This window comes from Eufriesea mexicana, unplaced genomic scaffold (genome assembly GCF_001483705.2).
Source record: "Eufriesea mexicana isolate 0111107269 unplaced genomic scaffold, ASM148370v2 scaffold1830, whole genome shotgun sequence".
NCBI classification, from domain to species: Eukaryota; Metazoa; Arthropoda; class Insecta; order Hymenoptera; family Apidae; genus Eufriesea; species Eufriesea mexicana.
The window spans coordinates 185,087-210,212 of NW_016909924.1; the positions used below are offsets into that span (position 1 = coordinate 185,087).

Genomic DNA, 25,126 nt, shown 5'->3' on the forward strand with positions numbered 1-25,126 from the left:
CCACGAACCTGACTAATGAAAATAATCATTAAACATTACAGAAGCACGCCCAAGTTACTATTTTCCTAACTAAGTAAGTTACTAGTTTCCTTGACAAAATAAATGCGCAGGTATGTCCTCTGTCCAACGAAAACGATCGAACTGATTCCTCAGCTATTGATCACGGACTACTCTATCACCCACCCTAAATTTTTCTCAGAACAGTGAAAAATTGCAAGGGTGTAAAATAAATATCACTAACCGAATTCTCGTTCGAAAACTATAGAAGTTCCGATGGCGCGTGGCATCGTCAACAGCAAATCAGGCACACGTGGAGCCATTTTGTATTAACGTGGCAAAGAATAACACGCAATTGACACAGGAAAACATTTGCAAAAATTAACCTCGAGTCTATCGATGTTTACCTTGGGCCCTGTCTACAAACCACGCCTCTCAGTACGTCATGTTTGGCCCGATTTCCTTACCATGAGTCTCACGTGACATTGTAGGCGAATAGGTCAAATTTTGCGAGCCACTGTATGTATATACATCCTTTCATCTCTTACCCCACCTCTCACTCTCTCTCTCTCTCTCTCTCTCTCTTTCGCATTTAATGTACACAAAAGACTCCCGCTAGCTATTAATGAATAATAATAATAATAATAATAATTCATGTGAATGGCGAAAGCGTAAATATTTGCGACGATCGGGTGTCCCGTGGATCGTGATATTCGAATACCATGCTACCGATAATGACGATTCACTCGAGTAATCCGAGACCATCCACGCCCTCGCATCAATCATTCCTCGTCAGCCACCGTATTCACCCTAATTCCGTGTAATGGATCCCGTGTAATTTCCATTTTAAAGAAGAGAAAAATGTACACAGAGTGAATCTATATACAGAAGAGAAAAAGCTCTGCTCTCCTTCAATATCCCTGCTATTTTAATCCTATAAAAATAGTTTTTCAACAGAAAGTAACTTTGTTTCATAGTACACCTGCAATTGCATAAGTGTGGAATGCTGATCAGAATTTCATATAGTCATTTCATTTTTTATAAATAATACGATAACTATTTCTGAACCTATTTTTCGACTTCTGACTAATATAATAATATAAAAATTGTTATAATTGATCATTTTCTAAGACTATTTCATTTTCTGTGCCTACTATAAAATACTCGTGCTTTTCAGGAGTAAATATGACGATATCCACGATAGTTGGGAAGAAGTGTAGGGGATCCTCCCTCATGATCTTTGAAATCGAGCTGGTCACAGGTATCCTTGGTGTAGTGGTAGAGCTAGAAGGGACGAAAGGGAAAGGAAGGGATGCATTTCGTCTCGGGCCTATTAGTAGACTCGTCAGTAAGGCTTTCCAGCAGGTCCTGCTTCAGATAGGGGATACTTAGGTAGCATAAGAATTTGTATTTATAGAAACCAAGGATTCACCGAGGACTGCGAGAAACCTCGAACCTCTGTTTTCCATCTACCAGTGAGGGTGTGAACGTTGGTTACTATATATAGTTATTTGCGTTGGTATCAATCGCCACACTTCTACACGAGAGTTAGCCAAACGCCGTTTCTTAGAATCACCATTGTCCCATGACATAAGCATCGTTTGAATAATTCTTCCTATATAAAAATTGGGCAGAACACTATGCAGATTAGCAGTTCTGAAGGGGTTCTCCCCACGGTCGTTGAAGTCTTGCTGGTCACAGGTACCCTCGTGTGGTGGTGTAACTAGAAGGGACGGTAGGAAAAGAAAGCGATGCATTTCGTCCTGGGCCTGCTAGTGGACTCGTCAGTAAGGCTACCCTAGCTGGCCCTGTCTTAGACCTAGATACTATTGGAAGATCGGGAAATTATATATGTATATAGGAATTGGAGGTTTCCCGAGGACTTGCGAGAAAGTCCTCGAAGTCGGAATCCATCTAATGGCAAGGGTGAGAATAATGGCCACTACAGAAGAAAAGCTCGGCACGCTTCGATCGACACACCCTGTATATACCCTGTAAACGCTATTCAAACTGCATCACTACGTTATTAACCACTTGCGCTGGCAAGAAATTCACAGACGCGTGTGCCAGAACGGTCCAATGTTTCTGTAACAATTGTCTGACGACGTGTACACCACGTCGTTGGCGATTCTGCGACAAAAACATTGCGACGTGCGTGGCACGTCTTTCTAGCGCAAGTTATTAATCCTTTGCGGTTATTAATCCGCATTACGTTATTAACCCGTAGTGGAGACATTAGCAAGTCGAAAAATATAGAAAACTACAGAAAATGAGAGAAATTAAAAATATTGTATTCCCACGTACTATAAGTAGTATTAAACACGAGTCAATTTCAACAAATTCTGTTTTAATATTTATATATTGACTTTAAATCCTGCACAGAAAAATTTAGAGCGAAATCTGCCGATGGCAAAGGGTTAAACGTGGTGAGAATATACGTTGAAGATACATGCTATAGGTATTAACGACTTTTAAACGTTAATCAAATATTCTCGTTCGAACGTTCTGAGTATTCTCATGCGATAATCGTCCCTCCATTTTTCTTTCATTTTTCGCAAGCGTTGTTTCCATAGCCGTTGAGCGCAAGCGTAAAAACGAAAAGAGCAAGGATTGATGAAATTAAAAATTGCAAGATTCCACGAGGAAGGGTAACAAAGAATTGGAGCAACGCGAAGGTATTGGATGTCGGAAAACAAACTGACACGGTGAAAAGAGAACGTAATAATTGCGCAGGAGATAAATTGAAAATACATCCGTTTTTAATCATGCGCAATTTATGACCGGAACCCACTCTGAAATTATTTGTTCGACCGTTACACGGGAACTATATTAATTTGCACGATTTGCACAGAAAAAACATGCGCGCCGGGCACGTGATAAAACGTGGACGAAGGGAAATGGTAAAATAATTATTAACGATTCGCGATATTAATTTTGATCACTCTTCAAGGTAATAAATATTTGCGCGGAATCGCAGCTTCCCGGTTCGACCTGGCTGAAATTAACGATTCCAATTAACATGCTTCCCATGCATGAATTTATCTTTCACAGCGACCAGCGACTTCGGATCTCGTCTCGCCGATTCGTCTGTCTTTATCGAGGAAACCTCCGCGACTGATTGAAAAAATCCTACTTTTCGAATGTTCTCTTAACACATTGTTCACGAGTTGGTGACGAGTTGACTCGTCTTTTCCTGACCAAACGTTGTTGACCGATGACGAGTTAACTCGTCATTGCACTTGCATTATCTGTTTCAATTTATGAAACCTAGGGCGATATAGAATATTGCCTGTGAAAGTGGATTAGAAAATAATAACCGGTGACATGACATAGTGTAAGGGGTTTTACAAAGCGAGGGCTAGGTCACAAGTCTAACTCTCGAAATTCTTCTCTTCGCTACGAGGTATGCCCGCTCTCGTCTTTCCTGTAAACTGTCTCTCAATAACTCCTCTCAAAGAATTGTCTAAGAACTGTCCCGTACGCTTTTCGAACTACCCTTTTAAGGATGGGCCTCCTTTGTTCATTGATCGCGGATCAAGTAGATCGCCGCTTCGATTTGAAACTCCAGTTATCACTGCTACGTGCTCCTCATTCACGCTTATCGGTAACCGGAGCATGCCTAATCCTATATATTTTTACAATAGTTTCTGTGTAAAATTCAGAAAACGATGACCAATGATCTTCGTCACTATCTTCGGCCAATAGCGGCCACTACCTGTGATGATGGGAGTGTCAGTGGAGTTAACACGTTAAGTGCCACGCCGGACCCAAGGGAGGCGCTAGACTTTCCGTTCGGGCCCGGCCGGTCCTCAGGGACCAAAATTTAGGGACTAGGACTAAAATTTGCTAACTTTTGGTGTTAAATTCTTCGCCATCTTTGGATCTATCGTTTGGGAATTCCTGTTATAACAATTGCTACAGTGTTTCCGAGTTTTATGAACTCTTCGGCCGCCGCCAGTGGCCCACTTGATGGCCGAGTTTGGACCTATACCTTCCTTGAGAAATAAGAGACTTCAAAAGAGAATATATATTGTAGTATCGCAGGATTTCCACCTCGTGTAAAGGTAGCTTTAGCTTAGAAAGTCACCGAGAGTTCGAAGGCCAGATCGGTTGGAAGAACCCCGGCGATGCGTCAGGCCCTTAGCATGACCATATTTGGTCATGTTGGGGGAGGCTTTTGGAAAACGTATACATGTTGGGGAAGATATAAAAGAAGGCAAAAGTGATTAGTGAACAGCTCTTGGGAAAAGGTGATTAGGAGGCAGTTCGTTGGAGACAGTTCTTGAGAGACAGTTCTTTAGAGGGATTCTTGGTTTTGTTTTAATTGTGAGCCATTAGTTCTAACAAGCTGAGTTGTCATTGTGCGTAGTCGTAAGTTGGAATCGATATAGATTCGCGTGTTTAATCGTCACTCGTATATTGTTAATTTATTATTATTAATTAATAAATAATTCTATTTACCACCACCAATCCCAGTCTCCACAATATATATATCGTAGTTATTTTACTATTAGAACCCATAATCCCAATAACGCGGAACGCATATATGCGACCATGGTCCGTAAAGGATTAATGCTTCTAGTTTCAAGAGTAGCCCTGTAAAATATTGAAACGAAATTCGGACAAGTGGGAAAGTCACAGAAGTTTCGTTAGACTACGGAATTCTGGTAATAAACACCTCTCGGCTCTGGAATATTCGTTCGAAAAGCCTCGTCCTCGTTAGGATATAATTACCATCGCTCTTACGAAGACTTAAGTAAGACAAAACCATTAACAAGACGTTGAAGTGGATTTGCGCGAAATAACAACGAAAGCTTCGATGTTTCAATGCTGGAATTACACGAGCGAAACTGAAGTGATCGAACTGGCATTTTATTTAGTCGTAATTTTCTTTAACAATAGTGACTCGGGATTGCAGCAAACAACGGAGTAAGTAATGCTATTAAAATTCTTGACCTTGTGTATCTTAATAATAAGATATAATCTTAGAATCTTAAAAATATAATTATTCTAATATTAATTTTATGCTTTTCTTTATACCTAACCTAATCTTCGTTTGAAAGACTGTTTAATAAAATAATTTATAAAAATCTTCGTATATATATTTTATTATTAATCAATTTCGAAGAATACTTATAATTTAATTACTTTATTATAGCTTATTTATTTAATTATTACTTTATTATAATAAAGTATTCTTTATCAGACTTATTATACTTCTTGCTTCGCAAAAATGATAAAATCATAGTGAAAGAATTATTCCATGATAGACGAGAGCAAAAGCAGCTTATGTTTAACATCGACCGGATCACGGTTCACGAATACCAGCAGGGATTAAACATCGATTTTAGGGATTTAAATCGTGGAAACAGGCGATGTCGTTTGTCCCTATTCGAGGAATCAAACACAAGATCAATATAATCTGATCAACACAGGAGCAAAACGAATCGCAAAAGCACTTTTCTAATTGTTTTCCACAACGCGTACAGAGGACTCATGCGTGTGTATCAAGGTTGGTTCGCGAAGAGACACCCTTCCGCTTCGACAAGTGGTTGAAACTAATTGCTTGATTGCATTTATCCTCGGATCTTTAGGAGAAATAAAAGTTCGTCGCAGATTGGTCCTTATGGCAGCCGATACACGTGTCATGCGTTCGATAATGATTACACGCCGATGGATCCAATTATACAGTTCAAGGATGCTGTTAACGCTAAACCTATCACGTTCAAATAACCGGTGAGTGGACAAGCAGTAAAATCTCTAAAAAAGATTTAATTAATAACGAGAGATACTATTGAATAGTATACGGGAGATGTATACTGAATAAAGAATTGCGAATTTTCAATGAAAATTTTAGTGTCAACTATTTTATAAGCAAGCATTTTCCAGTGAGTAAAATTTTGTAGACAATGCTAGTTTTATTTTATTATCTTTATTTATTTATTTTTCCATCTTGACTGTAGACTCACTATCTTGACTCTATTAGGTCCAACAAATTTTTGACCTCATACTCGTGTTAGGGGAAAAGTAATCGACGAAACGCAACACAGTGCATAGTCGATTAAGCGAAATTTGATTACACAAATAACGAATTATCCGAATACAATTTGACATACGAATACAACCATGAATATCTAATGAATTGAAAGATTGAAATTAGAAAATTTAGTTCGCAATATACTCAGATTCCAAGACTATCGTGACATGAGTCACGAATGGACGTAAATAATAATAATTCGAAATACATTACAAATAATTTCCAATTTCTAATTAATTTACTATACCTACGTTTATTATTAATGTCTAGTCTTAAACAATAGGACTAGTCTAAAAATATCCTACAAATCTGTTCGGATAATTTGAAATAAGCAAATTTTTAATTATGGCATCGTGGGGCAACATTCTCACCCCAATAGATGGATTCCTACTTGAAGGAGGTTCTAGGATTTTTTCTATATATAACATTTTCGTTTCCTACATATATAACTTCCCGACCTTCCAATAGTATCTCGGTCCAAGGCAGGGCCTGCTAGAGTAGCCTTACTGATGAGTCCACTAGCAGGCCCGAAACGAAACGCATCCTTTCCTTTTCCTATCGTCTCTTCTAGCTACACCGCCACACGAGGGTACTTGCGTTGGCCCAACATCCCTACGACTGGGGGGGCGAACCCCCACAAAATAAAATATATAATAATATAATAATAATATAATATAACATAGCATATAATAATTGTTATGGTAAAATTCAATGGTGAAGTAAACTCTACATTCCAGCGGTGTGGGGGTGATTCCTTCCCCTGCGTTCTGTCTTTTGTCACCAGTCTTCTGAAGACGACTTTTGACCTGCGTGGCCCTAAACAGGCCAGTTCTAACCATTCGCTCGTTCAATAAAGATCTATACAGTTTTTCCACAGTTTTCCACCGACTTATTATTCCTTGCGTTATAACCCCTTTAACAATAATATAATAAAATAGGGATGTTAGATCGGTCTCACGCGAAGTTAAAACGGAAAGGATAATTGAAACTTCTATGCACCATCGAGGAGAAAACAACGAAGGTATAAAGTGACGCTTGGAAAGGAAGAATTCGACTGGCTTTTTGATAACGCTAAAGATATTCAAAGTCACCTGGCGTATTGGCATTTCTATTCGTTTTATTCCTACGACACAGCCGGGGAGAATTTTTTACGCGCAAAGGTCGCAGAGATAGAAACAGTGTTCGCAGGTACGAGGAGTCTGCGCCCGTGTGATACGTAAAAAGACCAAGGAATATAGGAAAATACACAGCACTCGCGTGCAACAGATATCAGGTGCGGCAATCACTGAACTTTCAGTAGCTTTCACCCTCCGGCGATGTCTATTCTTCTGTATCGCCGACGATTTTCTGCCTGTGAACGAACGGATCGTTGCTATTGTGCAGAGCCACGATTTCACTTCCAGAGTTTCAGCCTGATCCATAGCAAAAGTATACAGGGAACGTCAGACGAATTTGCAAGAGGAATTTCGCGCGTCGCGCATCTCCCAGGTATTCGAAATAATTTTAAATCGAACACCCGTCCTGTAATATTCTCCTGTAGCATAGAAATTGTGGAATGGGATTTTGAAGGAAATTATCTCTACGTCAAAAATCGTATTTCGTGATACTAAAAATAATTGGGACAATTTTGCCTTTGTAAAACCAAGATATGGCAGAGAATATTCGAAATTATTGGAAGACGACGACAGGGATGAGCAAAACTGAACCCGGGATGGAAATTGTTGAATTTTATGCACACTACTGTAGAGTGACAGAGCACCAAAAATTTTTGAATGGAAAACTTTAACTTTGTAGCATGCAGTCACTGAAATTTCTCCAATTGTCAAGAACGTATCACGCGGGAAAATTAATATTGCACGATTAGATTTTTTTGTCAAGCTGGTGCCTTTAATGACGCGAAATTAAACACACAGAGAGCCACGGGAAGCAAATGCTTCTACGAAAATTCTTTCAATGCGATGTTTTAAACAGCGACCCTTCCCGTGAAATAGCAAGAACGCTTGTCAAACGGCATATTTATCGAGCGAAAATATATTCCTCTTATTTCTTACTAATTAAGCATTGCAAAGAAAAAGTAAAAAAATCATTGCTGAAAATCCACGTGAAATTACTCCTCGTCAAATCAAGCCGACTTCCCGTATCAGGTATACCCGCGTAACGGAAATTTAAGCTGATCGTTTGCATCTTATTGCAATTACCTCGCGCAAAGTTTCATTTATTCTCGACTGAAATTTAGTTGGAATGACAGTTAAAAAATTGTTGTCACGTCCAACCAATTGAATTTCTCAAATTGTCAGGAACGCATTACGCACCAACTTAATATCGCGTGATTAGTTTATATATTGCGAATCGCGAGAGTAGATGAGAGATAGATTATTTATTTTGACTAATTCGTGGTTGTTTATTGTAACTAAACTGTACAATAATTAAATGCGAACGTTAACGGAGTATCGTCACGAACACGCGGTTTACAATATTTATAAGATGTTTCGGTGATGTGTGACGAATACGTACTGACTTTGCTTCCTGTAATGTCACGTCGTGTCCTGTTCGGTGTTTCCTCGAGTTTGTTTTGATTGGTTAAAAGTAGATGTCGGTGGAGGAAAAATAGAATTTTTTATTGGACGTGAGTGTGTCGGAAGGACTTTTGGCCGAGGAATGGGAACTGTCAAGGAAGTTGCTTTTCAGTAATCAATGACGAGATTTATAAGTAGGTGTCTGTCCGTCACCTTGGTGGGTCTGTCGCACGTGGGCCCAATCTGTCAGATCTGGTAGTTGTAAATTTTCTGTACTTTTGCATCTAGATATATGACTTAATTCGCTGATAGGGCGGAGAGACACGTCTAACCTTCGAAGTTGCAGTCGTAATACAAAATAATAAAGTCTTTAGAATTATCGAAAATTAAAATAAAAGTTATGCTATACACGCGTCCTCTGAGATGGAACAATTGTCATTTCAAATAACCATAATTATTATTCCCTGAACGCTGTATTCCAATCGACATTACGCCCTTCCGTCGGTCAATTAAGAAGTAAATAGAAAAATTGATTATAACTTTATCGAAAATAAATATTTCGGAACAAGTATCGAACGATAGGTGTAATAATAATCGTAATAACAATACAAGCATTCTTCGCTGTGCAACAGAAATATGAACACCATTCGCATTTTATAGCGACTGTCTCGTGCGAATTTTTATTTATCCGAAACTTACTTGAAATAGCAATTTAATATTTCATAAGCAAAATATTCTAATCGATATTAAATTTATCGGTTAGTCGATTAAATAGGAAATCGGAGAATTATTTGCAGAGAAAACGTTTATCTCTCACCCGAAAATTTATTTATTTACATTTATATAAAAACACGTTACCCTTTGACCAATTTGGAATCAGCTGAAATTCTAAAATATGTTGAAAAGCAGAGATCTGTTTTCGAAGAACTTCAACTATGAATAACTCGCATGCTTCCATTAAAATCATAATTTTCCAATCCTGTGTACTTCCTTGAAATATATATGTCGTCCGAATACTTTCGTCAACAACTGTAAGCACAGCTAAAAATCTGATCCGGATTCGATTCCACTGCTCGGAATAATCATGTTCCTCGAATAAAGGTCTTGACTTACAAATGACTTACAAATGATAGAGGGCGGGAAGCGAACTCGAAGTATCGGATAAACCGCGTGTAAACGGAAGTCGAGTTTCTAATTAAAACCGGATGACCCGTAGAAGCAGTCAGTGGACGGTGTTCGGTGTTGGCTGCATACCTATCGTAACCCAAAGTCAGGCAACCAGAACCTCGAGAAGCCAAGATCGTAAAGCAGCAAATTGAATCACCCTCACGTCTGGTCCGCGAAATGGCTTCGAACTGAAAACGCTTTACGTAATCGGAATAGACCACGATTACTTTCGTCACCATTTCAAACGGCACACTCGTTGCAGCAGCAAGTATTTCGATATCAGTATTAATCCTCGAAAGCCTTCTTTTGCAAACCTGCTTCGTCTCGCGAGTGAAATAATTCGTTACTGCACGCAAAAATTTAATTACCCCTTGTCTATATTTAGAGAAATAGCATAAGCTGAATAGAAATTTGTCTCGTCGCTGGAACAGTTCGAAAAGGTATCTTTTAATTAGGTATCTTTTAGTTTCCGTATCTTGCGTTGGCATATATATATATATATATATTCAAGTGCACGTGTCGAAGAATATTGCATATTTTCAAAATTCGATATAGTTTTTCGAATTATTCGGTTAATTTGTCGCGGACGAAATAAAAATCTGAATAAGTTTACTAAGAACGAGACTTACAGCGTTTTATAATTTATGGAAGTATGTATATATGTAGGTATTTTTTATTGAATTTCTAGAAAATATTAAAACGGAAAAAATACTTGTTATTATATATAACATTTATTATATTATTATATTAACGTTATTATATATATTATATAAAAAAAAATTATTATATTATTATATTAACGTTATTATATATATTATATTAACAAGTATTACTAATACTAATAACTAATAATGAAACTAACAACATTTTACAATATATGGAAGAATATATATGTACGTATTTTTAGGACAGAAAAAATACTTGTTATTTACCGTAATTTAAATTATAATAAGAACGAATGAAAATAAAGTTGATGACCCTGAATCTGTAGTTAGTATCAGTGAACATAAAGTTATTACTCGTATATCAATATCGGTGAACATATCTCGAATATTCTTTGCAAATATTTGGCTATATTATTGCACATGTTTACATACTACATTCTCATACCCTACGTAATACGTTATTTGCATATTTCAACACATTTTCAGTAGATAAATATTCGCAATCTATTCGTGACAAATTCAAAAAGAAATTTACTTTATTTTCTATAAAAGAAATTTGCGATATAATTATACAATTTGCTACATGGCAAACTGCATTGCATAATATAGACTCGATTCCTAGTAATAAATTATAATAACGCGTTATATGACGAAATCAAAACAAAAATTTTCTATATTTACTCCAAAAATAGTGAATAACTAAATAATATTTTGCGTTACGTAGAATTCAGCGAAATACAAAGAAATACCGATCAAAAATCAGTGCTACGGAGTGTTTCGAGCCCGTAGAATAACCTAGACGAAGTCTCACGAAGTTATTCCTTCATTTTTCATTTTTAGAGTACGCTCTTTCCTCCTCCCGTCTTAATTAAGTTATCGAGTCCGTGTCTACTCCGGGCAGACGATGCTCCGACTACTAACGTGAACTTTGGAATAGTCTAAATTCTAGAAGGAAGAGATCCAGGTAGCGTTCATTCGCCTTTAAAAAGCCAATTTTTCTAAAAGGGACCATCACCGTTCATTAAATCTATTTGGTTTACGTGACAAAAACCGATCCGTGTTGGAGCTCGAGAGAAACTAGCCGTGGCACGAAAAGAAGGTCGAACGAAGTAGTTCTCCTTCTTTTTGAGCAAATTAACTTGTACGAGTAAAAAGTCGGGCCAATTACCTTTCCTCGAATACGTCCCGTTTATGCGATTAAAGTCGATCCAGCGCAAATCCCCTAACCGACGTAGATTAAAGACAATGGAACGCATAATTCTGATCTCGCAGGCGATACTATAGGAGTATTACCAGCGTCAGATCTGTTTAATTGTTGTCTAACATCGACTGTTCCAATGCTTCGTGTCTAACCTCTAACCTATCTAAAGGAAACCTAGCTGTCCTTACGACCGTGCTTCGTCAGAGAGAGAATCCGTTTAGATCTATATCCTTTCCTTGGTTGGTTCGTACTAAATCAACGCCATTGTATGTACCATTAAACCAACGGAATCGCGTAATCGAAGAATTAGGTGAATAGCAGGTGTATTAAACAAATTCTACCTGTTTATCGCAAATAAGGGAGGTACGTTTAAATATATTCCAATAATTAATTATTAATCGATCGTTTTAAGAAATACCGAAATAACAAAAAATTGGTACGCATTAACCAGTCAGCTGTGATTGACGAGTATACTCGTCACGGAGAAGTGGCAGGATTTTGCGTCACGACGAGTATACTCGTCATGCGTAAAAAGCAGCGACCATTGGCTATTTAAATTGTAATTTTTGTGAAAAATAAAACATATTCTCAAATTTCAAGATGTTTAGAATATTTTGAGGCCAGGCCGGAATGAAACAAACAAATAAAAAATATGAATAATTTGAGACGAACTCGTGCGTCCCCGTATGCACCGGCTGAAACAGCTTATCAGTTCGCATAACGAATTTATTTATGCGCGATGATAACGTTTTTTAGATGTTAGCGTAAAAGGGGCAAAAGCAAAAGTCGGAAAGCTGATTTACGATAGGGTTCCTTCAGGGATGGTCCGCCACGGGACAAATGCGTGACGCTGACCAGGCGCTGAGCCCATTGATGGCTGCTGGCCCAAAGTTACCTAGCTATTTTTTGACGGTCACTAAAATTCATAGATATCCATAAAAACTAACCAATAAGAGAATAAATGTTAACCGAATAAGTAAATATTAGTAATAAAATTGTCAATTTTATAAAATAAACTCATCTTTTTGATCCAATATTTTAACAGCGACACTTACTCTGTGACTGACGAGTATACTCGTCGTCGCTCGATTTTCACGACATTAAGTATCTTCTTTGAAATTTACCTCACAGAACAGTTCCTCTTTTGTTTACTTATTATATTAAATTTAGCTCTCAAACATTGTTGTAATTTTTATTTCGAATTTAAGTAATTTAAGTAAGCGTAATTCGATACAGGAGTTCCTGTAATGAAAAGTGATGTCGAGTCACGCTCGATAAAGGGATGCAAAGGGTTAAAAATTCACCTATCAATATTACATACGAGCAAGAAAATAAATTCTCATTCGTTATGCTATTTCGAAAATTGACAACAGCAAAGGTCGCTTTTAAACGACCCGTTAATTTCGTTCTATCCGACTCATTTGTCGAACTCTTATTTAAAATGTCCCGCTTTACGCGTATTGTCCCCTATCCGCGGCCATTTCGGCGACCGTTTACTCGCGCGTCGCCAACCTGTTCAAACATCCAAGGCGACAAGTTGGACCATCACCGGGGACAATTTTGTTTAATCGCCGTCTAATACCCCTAATGTCTCGTTCCATACCTTTGTCGGTTTAAGGAAATTACATCCTGCTTCTCCCTCTTCCTCTCTCGCTCCGATAAAGCGTAGGTAGTAAAGCTCGATTCCTACTAGGCGAAGGATTTTATCCTGATCCGGCTTCGACGTCTGTACAGGATCAGCGAGGGAACGTAGAAATGGCCAAGTGTGACCATTTGCAGAAACTGATCGAAGGTATTTATGGCAATCGGGTCATATCGGATAGGGACGACGTGAAGGATGAATCGTGTCAGTATAAGCAGCATACCACGAGAACGTAATTAGCGAACAATCTGCATAAACATAGCCATATGAACCGTGCTTCGTAAAGCTCATTACATGCATAGACCGTGTCGTTTAATCAAAATTTCTCTGTACATACCGACGCTCGAGATCTGCGCGTTCCACGCTAATCAATAAACAGCAATAATTATAGAGGCGTTCATACTTCATTATGCCGATATCCGTACGCGAATACCAACGGGACTGCTTCAGTGAGAAATACAGCAAGGTATTCCTGATATTGACTGAAGAAGATTAAACCTTTGATAGCTTGCCTGGGAAGTTACTCGTATGGCAGAAGATACTTGTTTTAACCCCTTCAGTGCCGAGCGAAAAACGGGTGCCTATGCGAAGATAACCGGACGAATTTACTAATAAAAACCAAACCAAGAATGATACTTAAAAAATTCAAAATGCAGCATATTACCGAAGCAAAGGGAGAATAATGTAATGCCAATTGTGTTTCGATATTCATTGAAAATCGTGCGAATAACATCGATATAAAACACGATGAAGAACGTAGAAACAAGTTTCTCTTCTAGAAACAATATTTGCAGATAGTAGTAGTAGTTTATTATAATCTTTGCCTTTCGGATACAGATGACTTCCAGCTCCATATACATACTTTGTTATCTCGTCTTAATTTTTAGTGCTCTTACAGTCTATCTTATATTTAATGCCTATTCCTGTAATAACTCTAATAACTCTGTTTTGTCCTTTATTGCACTTAGAGTTCTTTGGTCTTTCCTCTGTTTACATCCTTTATCGTCTTCTCTTTGGTTTTCGTCCCTTTTCTCTACTATCCTTTTTAGGTCCGCTAATCCTTTTCCCCCTTCGTCTAGAATCTCTCCCAGACTTCTTTCCCCCCTCTTTCCTCACATTCTGCCAGGTGTTCATACGTCTCACCTTCTCTGTGACATAGTCTACATATCCTGTCTCTTCTGTCTCTCCAGAGGTGGCCGCATATTTGCGCATAAGAATAATCATCGTTTGATCACAGTTTTATGTAGCTCACGTAGTACGAAGTGTAAGTATTACATTTTCGATTATTTTTAATAAAATAACCAATATCAGTCCTGAGAACGAAAGGATAACTCCATGGCACCAACCAGCATAGAATATAACAGAAAATTAAATTCGAAAACAATTTTTTAAATTCTTTTGCAATGAATTAGACCGTTTATAACGTTTTATAAATTTATTTTGAGATTGAGCTTTCTCGCAATGCGAAGAATAAGGTGCCATCGCATACGCAAGGATATATCGTGGAGAGGCTCTTATTTACAGACCATTGCTGATAACCATCCGCTCACTGACTCACAGGAGAAACCGTGACCACTCATATATGACCAACGTGACAATCAAAGTGTTAAAATGTGTTCATTTTGATCCCAAGTATTTTAGCAACTTATTGTATTTAATAATTATATTTAAGTAGTAATGTATTTTAATTATAACTTTATTTCCCAATTTCAAAAAATGTATGCGTCGGTAATTTTGGAAATATATTGTCGGTAACAATCTTACACCGATAATTTATCGACAATCGATGGAGTCATCTCTTAAATCGAAGATAAGAATTATCTACTACAGATATATAGTCTTCGTACTATAATACAGGACGGATCACGCCAACGCTACGGGTGATAACTTCGTTATTGATGCATTTACGAAAAAATGTTAAAAAAGAAAAATAAATGATTCCTTCAAGACCATTGTCTTATTTTCATTATATTACGTTGATATCTACGTTGATATATATTTTCGTTATATTAATAATAGAAATAAAAATTTGGTTAATAAAATTATCCAAGCCTCTGTCAATGTTCCGAGATTCCTCGTGGCAGACGATCAGACTGTAAAAGGCATTTGCACATCTCTTTTGACTTTATTATCTGTTTGTGACTCAACTTCAATTACGTATATAATAACAGTGACGAATTATTCTGTAAAATTCGAGCGAAATCAGACGTGTCCCTTTTATACTGATCAATTAGGCCGGCATTACCTTCAAGTTAGCGGTAGGCAGGTTGTAATTTAATAAAGCTCATATGCCGCCACTGTGCTTTGTACCATTTTATCGCTATACAACTTCACATATTAAAGCATCGATGGCTCGTCCTTTTATAATTCGTCAGCGTTGTATATTAAACTCTTGTTGGTCCTCTCGTAAATTTTCCGTGACGAGGTAAAGTATTCCATGGTCATCCAACAAAGGCTGCGAGACAGAGTAGATACTTTGATCGTTTCAATTTTAGCCGGAGGTGCAGCACGGGCCAGAATAAAGAGAAAAGGCGAGGTCTGCCGATGTGCCCAAGACCACAACTGCCTTTACCGACGTTACTTTAATACAGTTTAATCCTTTTTAATTAAATGCTCCTTTGATTATCCCTATCGCGATCCGAAAAGCAAGGGACTGACGACCAATAGCGAATGAACTCGTTATAGACTTCATCTCTGTTGCCAGTGGTACGAATAACATTTGGTTACTGGTCTTGGTAAGTTTCCCTGATAATTCAACTGGGAATGATACTCCAAATCGGTCTTCGAACTCTTCGAGCAACCATGCTGTTTCACAGCCACAATTAAGAGAAGATGGTTTTCTTCAAAAGTTTCCCTTTCGAATTCGTGATTAAAAAATTGTCGAAAGGTAGACAAGAAAAGGTACATAATCGAATAATGAAAGGAAAAATATCACTTCGTTAACGACATCGTAATTTTTTAAAAGAATTTTGTATATACCCGACTATACGCTTATAATTGAGGAAAAAAGAAGTACAGTAAAACGACAATTATCCGAACGTAGATTATGCGAATTTTGATCAGAAGAATAACTAATTACGAAAGTGAGACGTGAAAATCCGACGAATATCGTGCTAGGATGAACAGAAAGTCGAAAAGGGAGAAACAAAAATGACAATTGTGGCATTGCGAGATAAAGAATCCTAAGAAGGGAAATAGTGTTAAGAGCGAAGGAGTGAGTGATCTTATAAAGAGTCTGCAAAGTCTTCGAGTCATCGATATGATTCAAATTTTGTAAGATGGTAGATTTAATTCCCCTGATGGTGAAGGTATATGATTACAGGTGCCACTATTCGATAATTTTTAACATATTTGCAATTGAAGATTTGTCGTGGGTTTAATTCAATTCTGTTTAGAGAGTTTACCATATAATAGTTTGGTGTAGTGTAGAGAGTTCAGTGAATCGTAGTGACAATATATAGAGTGCATAGAGTATGTGTGTCGCGTCACGTTTGAATTCTTCGCTGAATTCTGACGGGTCGTAAATCCGCCATGCTACGCATCGTCAATGTTGCCTGCCAAATTAATATCGAGCAACCAGTTCAATGATCGCGAGCAAGAAGAATGGCTAAGATCTGTCAAACGCTGAGTCGAACACTGACGGTGTCAACGCTTCACGAGAAATTTAAGGATAGTCGAGCTGAAAGACGTAAGAACGACTGACTCCTCGATTTTCCGTGTGATCGAACTGAGGAAAATCGGGAGTTCGCTAAAGGGCTAACGGTGGCCTGATTGGTTAAATGGGACCAAGGGCGTTTCCTCGGTCCGAGAATCGGTCACCTAAAAAGAGGAAATCGTCCCTCGACCGAAGACAGTGGTGGAGGCACCCCTTCGCTCAGGGTGACGTGCATGAAGATCACCCGCGCGTGGATGATCTTGTTGAAAATGACCACGTTTGGAAAATATCCGTTTATGGCCCCGTAGCTCGCCGAAGTCTGAGGGTACCACGCACGTGGACTTGTGCTGACCTCCCTGAGGCCCCTTGGCCGAATCCCAAGTGCCGTCGCCTAACCTTATGGAAGGTGGGTCGCATTGCTTCGCGTGCCTGGGACCAGTCGAAACAATAAACAGAAAGTTTTCCAACGATTCGAAACTGCGATACACGTTAGAAAATTCCGATGTTCTTGTCATTCGGCCACTTAGGATTTGACCGTTGGAGGACCGCTATGGGGTCTTTTGAGCTGATCTTTGTTCCACGACAGAATAGTCTGTGATCATAATAGAGTTCTAAAGAGTTATAATCAGAATTGAATGGAAGATGACGCTGTATTTAAGCTCAAATAAATTTGGTTTTGTTATAAAAAGGTGTAATTGCCTATCAAACCGATAGATCATCGTCTGCGAAGGGATTACCGGGGAATAGTCCTACAAATTGGGGGCTCATGCTACACAATTGACCGATTGATATTTGTAACGTCAAAATGCAACGGATCCGACGATTATAAGTAAAAGAAGATCGTGTTCGAGTTACATTCGCGAATTAGAAAATTTCATAATGAAACACTCACCGTAACCAGTGCCTCTTCGTAACGGGTGTGTGACAGCAAATGGCATCGTACTGATCAGCGATCCAAACAATCAGTATGATATAAAACGCAGTCGTGGTGTCGTTGAAGAACTCGGACATGATTGCCTCCATTCCTGAAACAAAATGATTTATTTTCAAATTATCGTAATATCGTAAATCTCGAGCCCTTGGCTCTATGGCTAAAACTATCTACTCTCATAAAATTATTCTCTCCGATAAATTGCTCGTTATTAAATATGGCTGTCATCTTCTAATCCTACTCTCATTTATTCCAGGATTTTGCAAAATTCTCACCCTGGATCGCTTTTATTTATTTATTTTATTTATTTCTTTTATCTCGATATACTTGATACCTGAATTTCGATTTCTTGATATAGACCTGAATAAACTTGAATATACTTGGCTGTCTGGAATTGTATTAAACCGTCACACGACGAAGAATAGATTCAGAAATATCAGGGCTGTACCTATTGTCATTTTTCAAAGAATTATTCGATAATATAAACATATGTGTATACATGCTTACGTACTTTATATAATGATGTCAACCTCATTATTGACTAGCTTACGCAAATTTGGATTTCTTTCGCGACAAATTAACCTGATAATTTAGAAAAATATATTACACTTTAGAAACAAATATGATAAACGAAATGTGTAGTATAAATCGGTATAGGTGCTTAAAAATATATATTCAAAATATATAAAATGTAAAGAATATGTGAAATATAAAAATGCATTTTTTTAAGCCTTCCAGATACCTAGATTTTATTCTTTTATCTAATTCCTATGAATATATACAATTGAGAAATGATTCGAAGTCCAGTAATTAGTTACTTATATCGTAATTAAACGTTCTAGTTTTACCACCAATTCGTGTCTGTCTGCACAGAGTTCGAAACAAAGCTAACCTAACAAAACACCTTGCAAGCTCCACGAAAATAATCGTATTCGTTCGACGGAAGTTCCACGAAATCTTTTAAAACCAATTTCGCCATTATCGAAGTTAAATCGTACTTCCGATACATAACGAACGTCGTTCCGGAATAATTAACGACAATTTTATCCACGAAGATTTCGAAGCAAATCCTTCCTACAAAATGCGTTCTCTCCTTTTCCCTTTACCGTTGGATAGCGAGCGCACGTAGTCGTTAATTGAAGCAGCTGCGTTTGAAAATTTAATTTGGACGAAAAAGATCAGTGAAACGAGGTATGAAAGAAAATTTTCCTCACTCGAAAGGCTAAACGAAACCTGTGTATCGTATTCTGCGAGACAACTCGACACCAAGACTGTAAAAACAATCCATTTAACCCTTCGACTCTGGTTCCAGGTTGAAGAGTAATAAATATTAGGAATGGAACAGTCAAAATCACATCGCAACAGTGTTGATCATAGTATAATAATTCATAAAGTATTTATGAATTTTTAATATTTATTTTAAAATTAACACGATACTTAAAATTGAGATAAATTTTTTAGTAATTTAGATGGATTAGGTTTTTGACTGCTACATGCTACTCTCGACCCGTCACCAAGGCAAGAATCAATAGACAACAGTCTCAAAAACAAGTATGACTATAGTAATCGAAATCATCAAAAGGGTTTAAGGGTGTTTTCTGATATAGAAGTAAGAAAAGAAGCACTTATTAGGTAATTTTTTCCGGAGAAACCAAAAGAGTTATTAAGACAGTTGTTCTGTCATCCATTGACACATATTTCGAGAGTACTCCAAATTTTTGTTAACCAAAAATAATAACAATTATAAAAGTTACCAGAAAATATGTACACGAAGATTTAAAAAGCATACTTGACACGTTGACACGACTGCGACCCACTGTTAGAAAGCACTTCTTCGATAATTTTTTCCGAATAAACCATAAGAGTTATTAAGACAGTTGTTCTGTCATCCATTGACACATATTTCGAGAGTATTCCAAATTTATGTTAACCAAAAATAATAACAATTATAAAAGTTATCGAAACATATATATACACGCAGATTGACATGTTGACACGACTACGACCCACTGTTAGAAAGCACTTTTTCGATCATTTTTTCCGAATAAACCATAAGAGTTATTAAGACAGTTCTTCTGTCATCCATTGACACATATTTCGAGAGTATTCCAAATTTTTGTCAACCAAAAATAATAATAATTATAAAAGTTATCGAAACATATATATGTACGCAGATTGACATGTTGACACGACTACGACCCACTGTTTGGAAGCACTTCTTGGATAATTTTTTCCGAATAAACCATAAGAGTTATTAAGACAGTTGTTCTATCATCCATTGACACATATTTAGAGAGTATTCCAAATTTTTGTCAACAAGAAATGATAACAATTACAAAAGTTACCGAAACATATATACACAGAGATTTAAAAAACATGAAGGCCATGTTGACACAATTGCGACCCACAGTTAATGAGCATAGATGTCACGGTTATGCGAAAAAACTGAAGTCTATGCGTGGTACAGAGGTCGTCAATGAGTGGTTAATTCGTCGGAACAAGCTGCCACATGGAGTAGCCCCTTTTCAGAAATAACGAAGCAGCTTCGCGAAATCGATACAGGCAATAGCGTTTGCTATCAAACCCCTGGGGCCGACCTATTAATCGAATAGTTTTCCGCACAATTAAAAGTTCGCTGCGAGGCGTGCAAAACCTCTGCCCATGTAAATTTAATACCATCAACCGTGGTCCATTATACCGTTAAAACGATACGCTCAGTTCCCACACACCCCTCGTCGACGGTTTTTATTGTTTCGCAGGCGTTGAACGTTAAATCTCACTTATCGGCTGAAACATCGCCCAAGTTATTCCGTTTGAAACGACTTCACGTCAAACTAGCCGTAAACGAGAATTTAGATAGCGTGAAACGTGTTCGCCAATAATTTTTCGCGGATTTGCCGCCGCGATAATTGCCGCAATCGCTGTTCAATCATAAAAGTGATTTTGGGTCCATCCTAGTAAATATTCCAAGATTTCAACATTTTTGTTAACTTTCTTCTTTCAGTATATGTTACATCTAACGCTGTAACTTACTTTCGCGGTTTATTTAACTATTCTTTGGTAGTACGAAATAATTTTTTCACTGATTTTTATTGATTTTTATTGATTTTTGCGTTGATATCACGCTCACGGGAAAAACGCGTTTAAACATCGACTGCAGCTCTCGATATTGACTAAAGCTACAAAATCAAAGAAATTTTTACTCGATAAGTTTACAGAACCAAAATAATTATTTTACGTTGAAAATTGGCAAAAAGCAAGAACTTATATATTTAATCAAATTTTATCATTTCATTCTACGACTTTTTATTCAAACAAAATTTTTTATTTCTTTTTAATATAGTGATGGACTTATTATAAAAAATATTATTTTGATTCGACTACTGAAGTACGTGTACAAATTTCAGAACAGTCAACCGTGCAGGTTTTGAGATTTTATCTACGTTAATTGCTCCAATTACATTTCGTGGAAAATGCATTTAAAATTTCGAGTTCGAGAAATCATTACTTGTTATACTAATTAATTTCAACGGTAAATCAACGATACATTCTTTAATGTAAAAAATCGATTTATTTCTTTTATTCCATTTTCTCAGTGATCTCGTATGAGAATGACCCCTTCAAACACGATGCTCAAAAATTAAAGCGTTCGCTACGATTAAAGTTAACGTGTAGTACATTTAATACCCTATTTCATATCGTGCAAATTTTCAAGGAAAAGAATTCCTCGAATTTACATCTCGCGAAACGTGTAAAATAAGAAACAAAGGAGAACGGGATATGAAAGTCGCGGTTAAAATGTAAACAGTACGAATTTAGATTTTTAAATACGATTTTAACTAATAAGGGACTAAGTGCTAAAGCTTGTTAGATATTTGACTCTTCACTGGCAGCGAGTAATTTTTTATTCGGTCGATCAATGACACCAGGCAGAATTTCCTGGAAAACACGCCGAAATTGAAAATTTAATTTCGAAATTAAAAAGAAAAAATTTGTTTCAAATTAAAAATATCGTTCTTCGTCTTCATCGGTGAAGAAAAATACCAAATAATAAATTGAAAATTAATCATGTCGCTCGTAATGGCGCTAAAAGCACCCCAGTGGGGTGTAAAGAGTTAACATAAACTCGTCAGTTGATGCCACCACGCTTTGAAAATAGAAAATTTACGTAGAAACATCGGGAAAATAAATCGAGATAAATTTTTCTCCGTGTAAATAATCTGGGAAACGAGACCTGTCGCGTTATTTTCGACTAGATCACTGGGAACACGGAGGGAATAGGGAAAAGTTAATGCGTTTCGAGAAAGGTATAGAACAACGTTGCACGGCTAGCGTGTTTCCTAATGAATTGTAACGATATGAAAACCCCCTGAGGACTGAACGGAAATAATAAAAGTATCCTAGGGTGTGCCGTGGTCAAGTCACGAAAGTGCAAAACGACCAGGCTGAAATATACTGTTCCACAGTGATTAATGACAACGTTGAAAGTTTTCCGCTGAAAAATCGAGACGATATCCTCTGGATTAATTCTCCACAGACAGGGTCAAGCTGATATTTTACAAAATTTTAAGAGCAGTTGCACGATGCTGGATAAAAATGTAGAGAAACGCATCAGTGTGTAATTAAATCGATATCTAATCGTAGTTCGAATTATAGTTCGTGAAATATGAATCATTATAATAATGATTAATCGATATAAACGAATTTCCAGATAGCTGCAAGATGGACGTAACCATGGACATGATACTGGACATGAAGTTAGTGTTACTTGGAGCGGCGCTCGCCAGATGGCGGCACTGGATCGGCGAACTTTCCTTTCGCTTAGCTCATTGATCTGGTATTGACTTTTTCCATGGCTAAGGAACATATACGCGATATGAACCAATATCTCTCTCTCTTTTCTCCATTAACCAGTTCAAAAGCTATTTTATATCATTCGTAATTACTTATAAGAGGAGCAAATAATGTTAAATACAGTCCACGATATATTAAATATATAGTGAATAATTAAGAAAATGTGTCAATGAAATTATATACCGTTGATTTTCAAAAAATTGGAATTATTTGATAGTAATTCTATTTGTAGAATTTTTGTTGAATTTATGACGTATAAATAGGTGTGTAATATACTATCATATAAATCAAATTATTTATGTTACAACAGCAGCCAAACTAGAGGGCTAAAATGTCAACTTTTTAGAAACAATTTTGTAGGAGTACTCGCCCTGTGGTTGTCAATTAGTCAATTAGTGTGATAGATATACTCAGTGTTACGGTGGTGTTGGAAGGGATAAAAAGAAATTTCGCCCTGGGGCCTGGTAGTAGACTCATTGGTAAGTCTACCTAGCAGGCCCTTACCTTAAACAGGGATACTATTTTCAGGTTTGAAATTTGTATATATAGGAATCGGAGGCCTAACCGAGGCACTTGTGAGAAATCTCGGTCCTCCTTAATTTCTTTTGGTAGTCCTCACATCGCTATAATTTGTTCCATCTACCAGAACCAATTAGATTACTTTCAACCTTTTCGTTCTGCAATTATATATTTAATAATATATTATTTTATAATTTTTAATTATATAATTTTAAATAATTAATTATATAATTAAAAATTAGAGGTAGGTTTCTTAAAATTTCATACCACCTCGAAGTCCAACAAAATTGCGAGTTTCGAGTTTCGAGAAGTCTAAGAATCACAGTTTTGTTCGTGCTTCGAAATTTTTGAAAGCCAAGAAAAAAGAAAAGAAAAATAAAAATCCCTATTTTTGAAAATCTTTTCAGCACATTTTTGGAAAAAAATTTCGAAGCTTTAAAAATTAGCTTTAAACTTATTACTGTTGAAAAGACATAACTGGTTCTGAAACCAATGAAGTTATGTTTTATCAAGGAAGGAACATAGTTATATACGATTTGTCTACATTGTATCATTTCAATTATTATAAGCTCCGCGTACTATATTTAATTTATATTATTAAACAGCTGTAATAATTAATTATTAAGTACGCATTAAAGAAAGGTTAACGTTTATGAAAACTTCGACGAAGATAATTGATTTCCTTCTTATCGACGGAACGCGAGATGCTCTAAGCCTGAGTTACAGCTTTTCCAACGAAAAACACCGTGTTCTTATTTATTATTTATTACACCTTGAAAACCGCTATACCATTATTGGACAACACGGTTTTAAATAGACGCCATTGTTCGACACTTTCGACATAGCCGAAATAATTTCCATTGTGTCCGAGTTTTCAGCAGGTTTGTCCCTAGTAATATACTTGTACACGCATAAACCGACATAATTAGCTTCTTTAATCCACGGATAAATTACGTACACCTATCCATTAGAACGTATTGTGTATTCCAGGTAATAATAACACGCGACGAATTAAATACCGGCAGCGACAATAGGTATTAAACCGATTGTCAAAATTCATTTAATCTGTCAAACCTCGTGACAACGCGAAGAAAAAAGTGTAGATAGAAATGAACACTAATATTTTCTACATTTTTTAACAGTTAACCCATCAGCATATTTAGATAAAAATATTTAAATAATGAAAAACAACTCGCAATAAACTATTTTAAACAAAAAATGATTGACACTTTCCAGAAAATTCTTCTCGTGACGATATGTCACGTGTTATAATAACTTCATTGGACTATTAAAAACTTGCCTTATTAAAACAATAAAACTACCAATGTTCGAGAAATCGATGTAACCAAAAATTTGAACACCTACAACCTAATCTGCATTCATTCTATTAAGACTAACAAGAATCTACGTCCATTATCACGTGTCACAATAATCCCGTCAACTATTAAAAATTCACACTATAAGAGCAATGAAACTGTGGATGGAAATGGACACCAATATCTTCTAGGTTTTTTAATAGTTAACGCATTAGTATATTTAGACAAAAATATTTAAATAATGAAAAACAACTCGCAATAAACTATTTTAAACAAAAAATTGATTGACACTTTCTAGAAAATTACATACTCATGTTTCCCCTTTGACAATTCTCACATGACTGTTTTATTATGGCACATTCTTCCAAACATGTTTTCAAACATCATTCATACTAGAGTGCATTGGCACATATTTATTTGTTTATTTATAAAGGGATTAACCCATTAGAAAAATTACAGTGAGGTATACAATTAATGTTAAAAAGGAAAGATAAAAATAAATTATATTTATATTATATATATTATTATAAATATTATATTTATATCATCGAAAATGAGTTTCACTTATTCAACCTCATTCGCATTCACACATATGAAACCAACACTCACAGTATTGAGTGTGAGAA

General features: G+C 36.7%; 1 protein-coding gene across 6 annotated transcripts in view; it reads right to left on the reverse strand.

Annotated features, from left to right (window-relative positions):
- Positions 1–25,126, reverse strand: part of LOC108549103 (membralin) — a 146,670-nt gene that overhangs the window by 76,969 nt on the left and 44,575 nt on the right. For all 6 annotated transcript variants that reach the window (XM_017902346.1, XM_017902349.1, XM_017902347.1 and 3 more), the window contains exon 10: positions 17,773–17,905. In XM_017902346.1, coding sequence (XP_017757835.1) covers positions 17,773–17,905 — 133 coding nt within the window. The remainder of the gene's footprint in view (positions 1–17,772; positions 17,906–25,126) is intronic.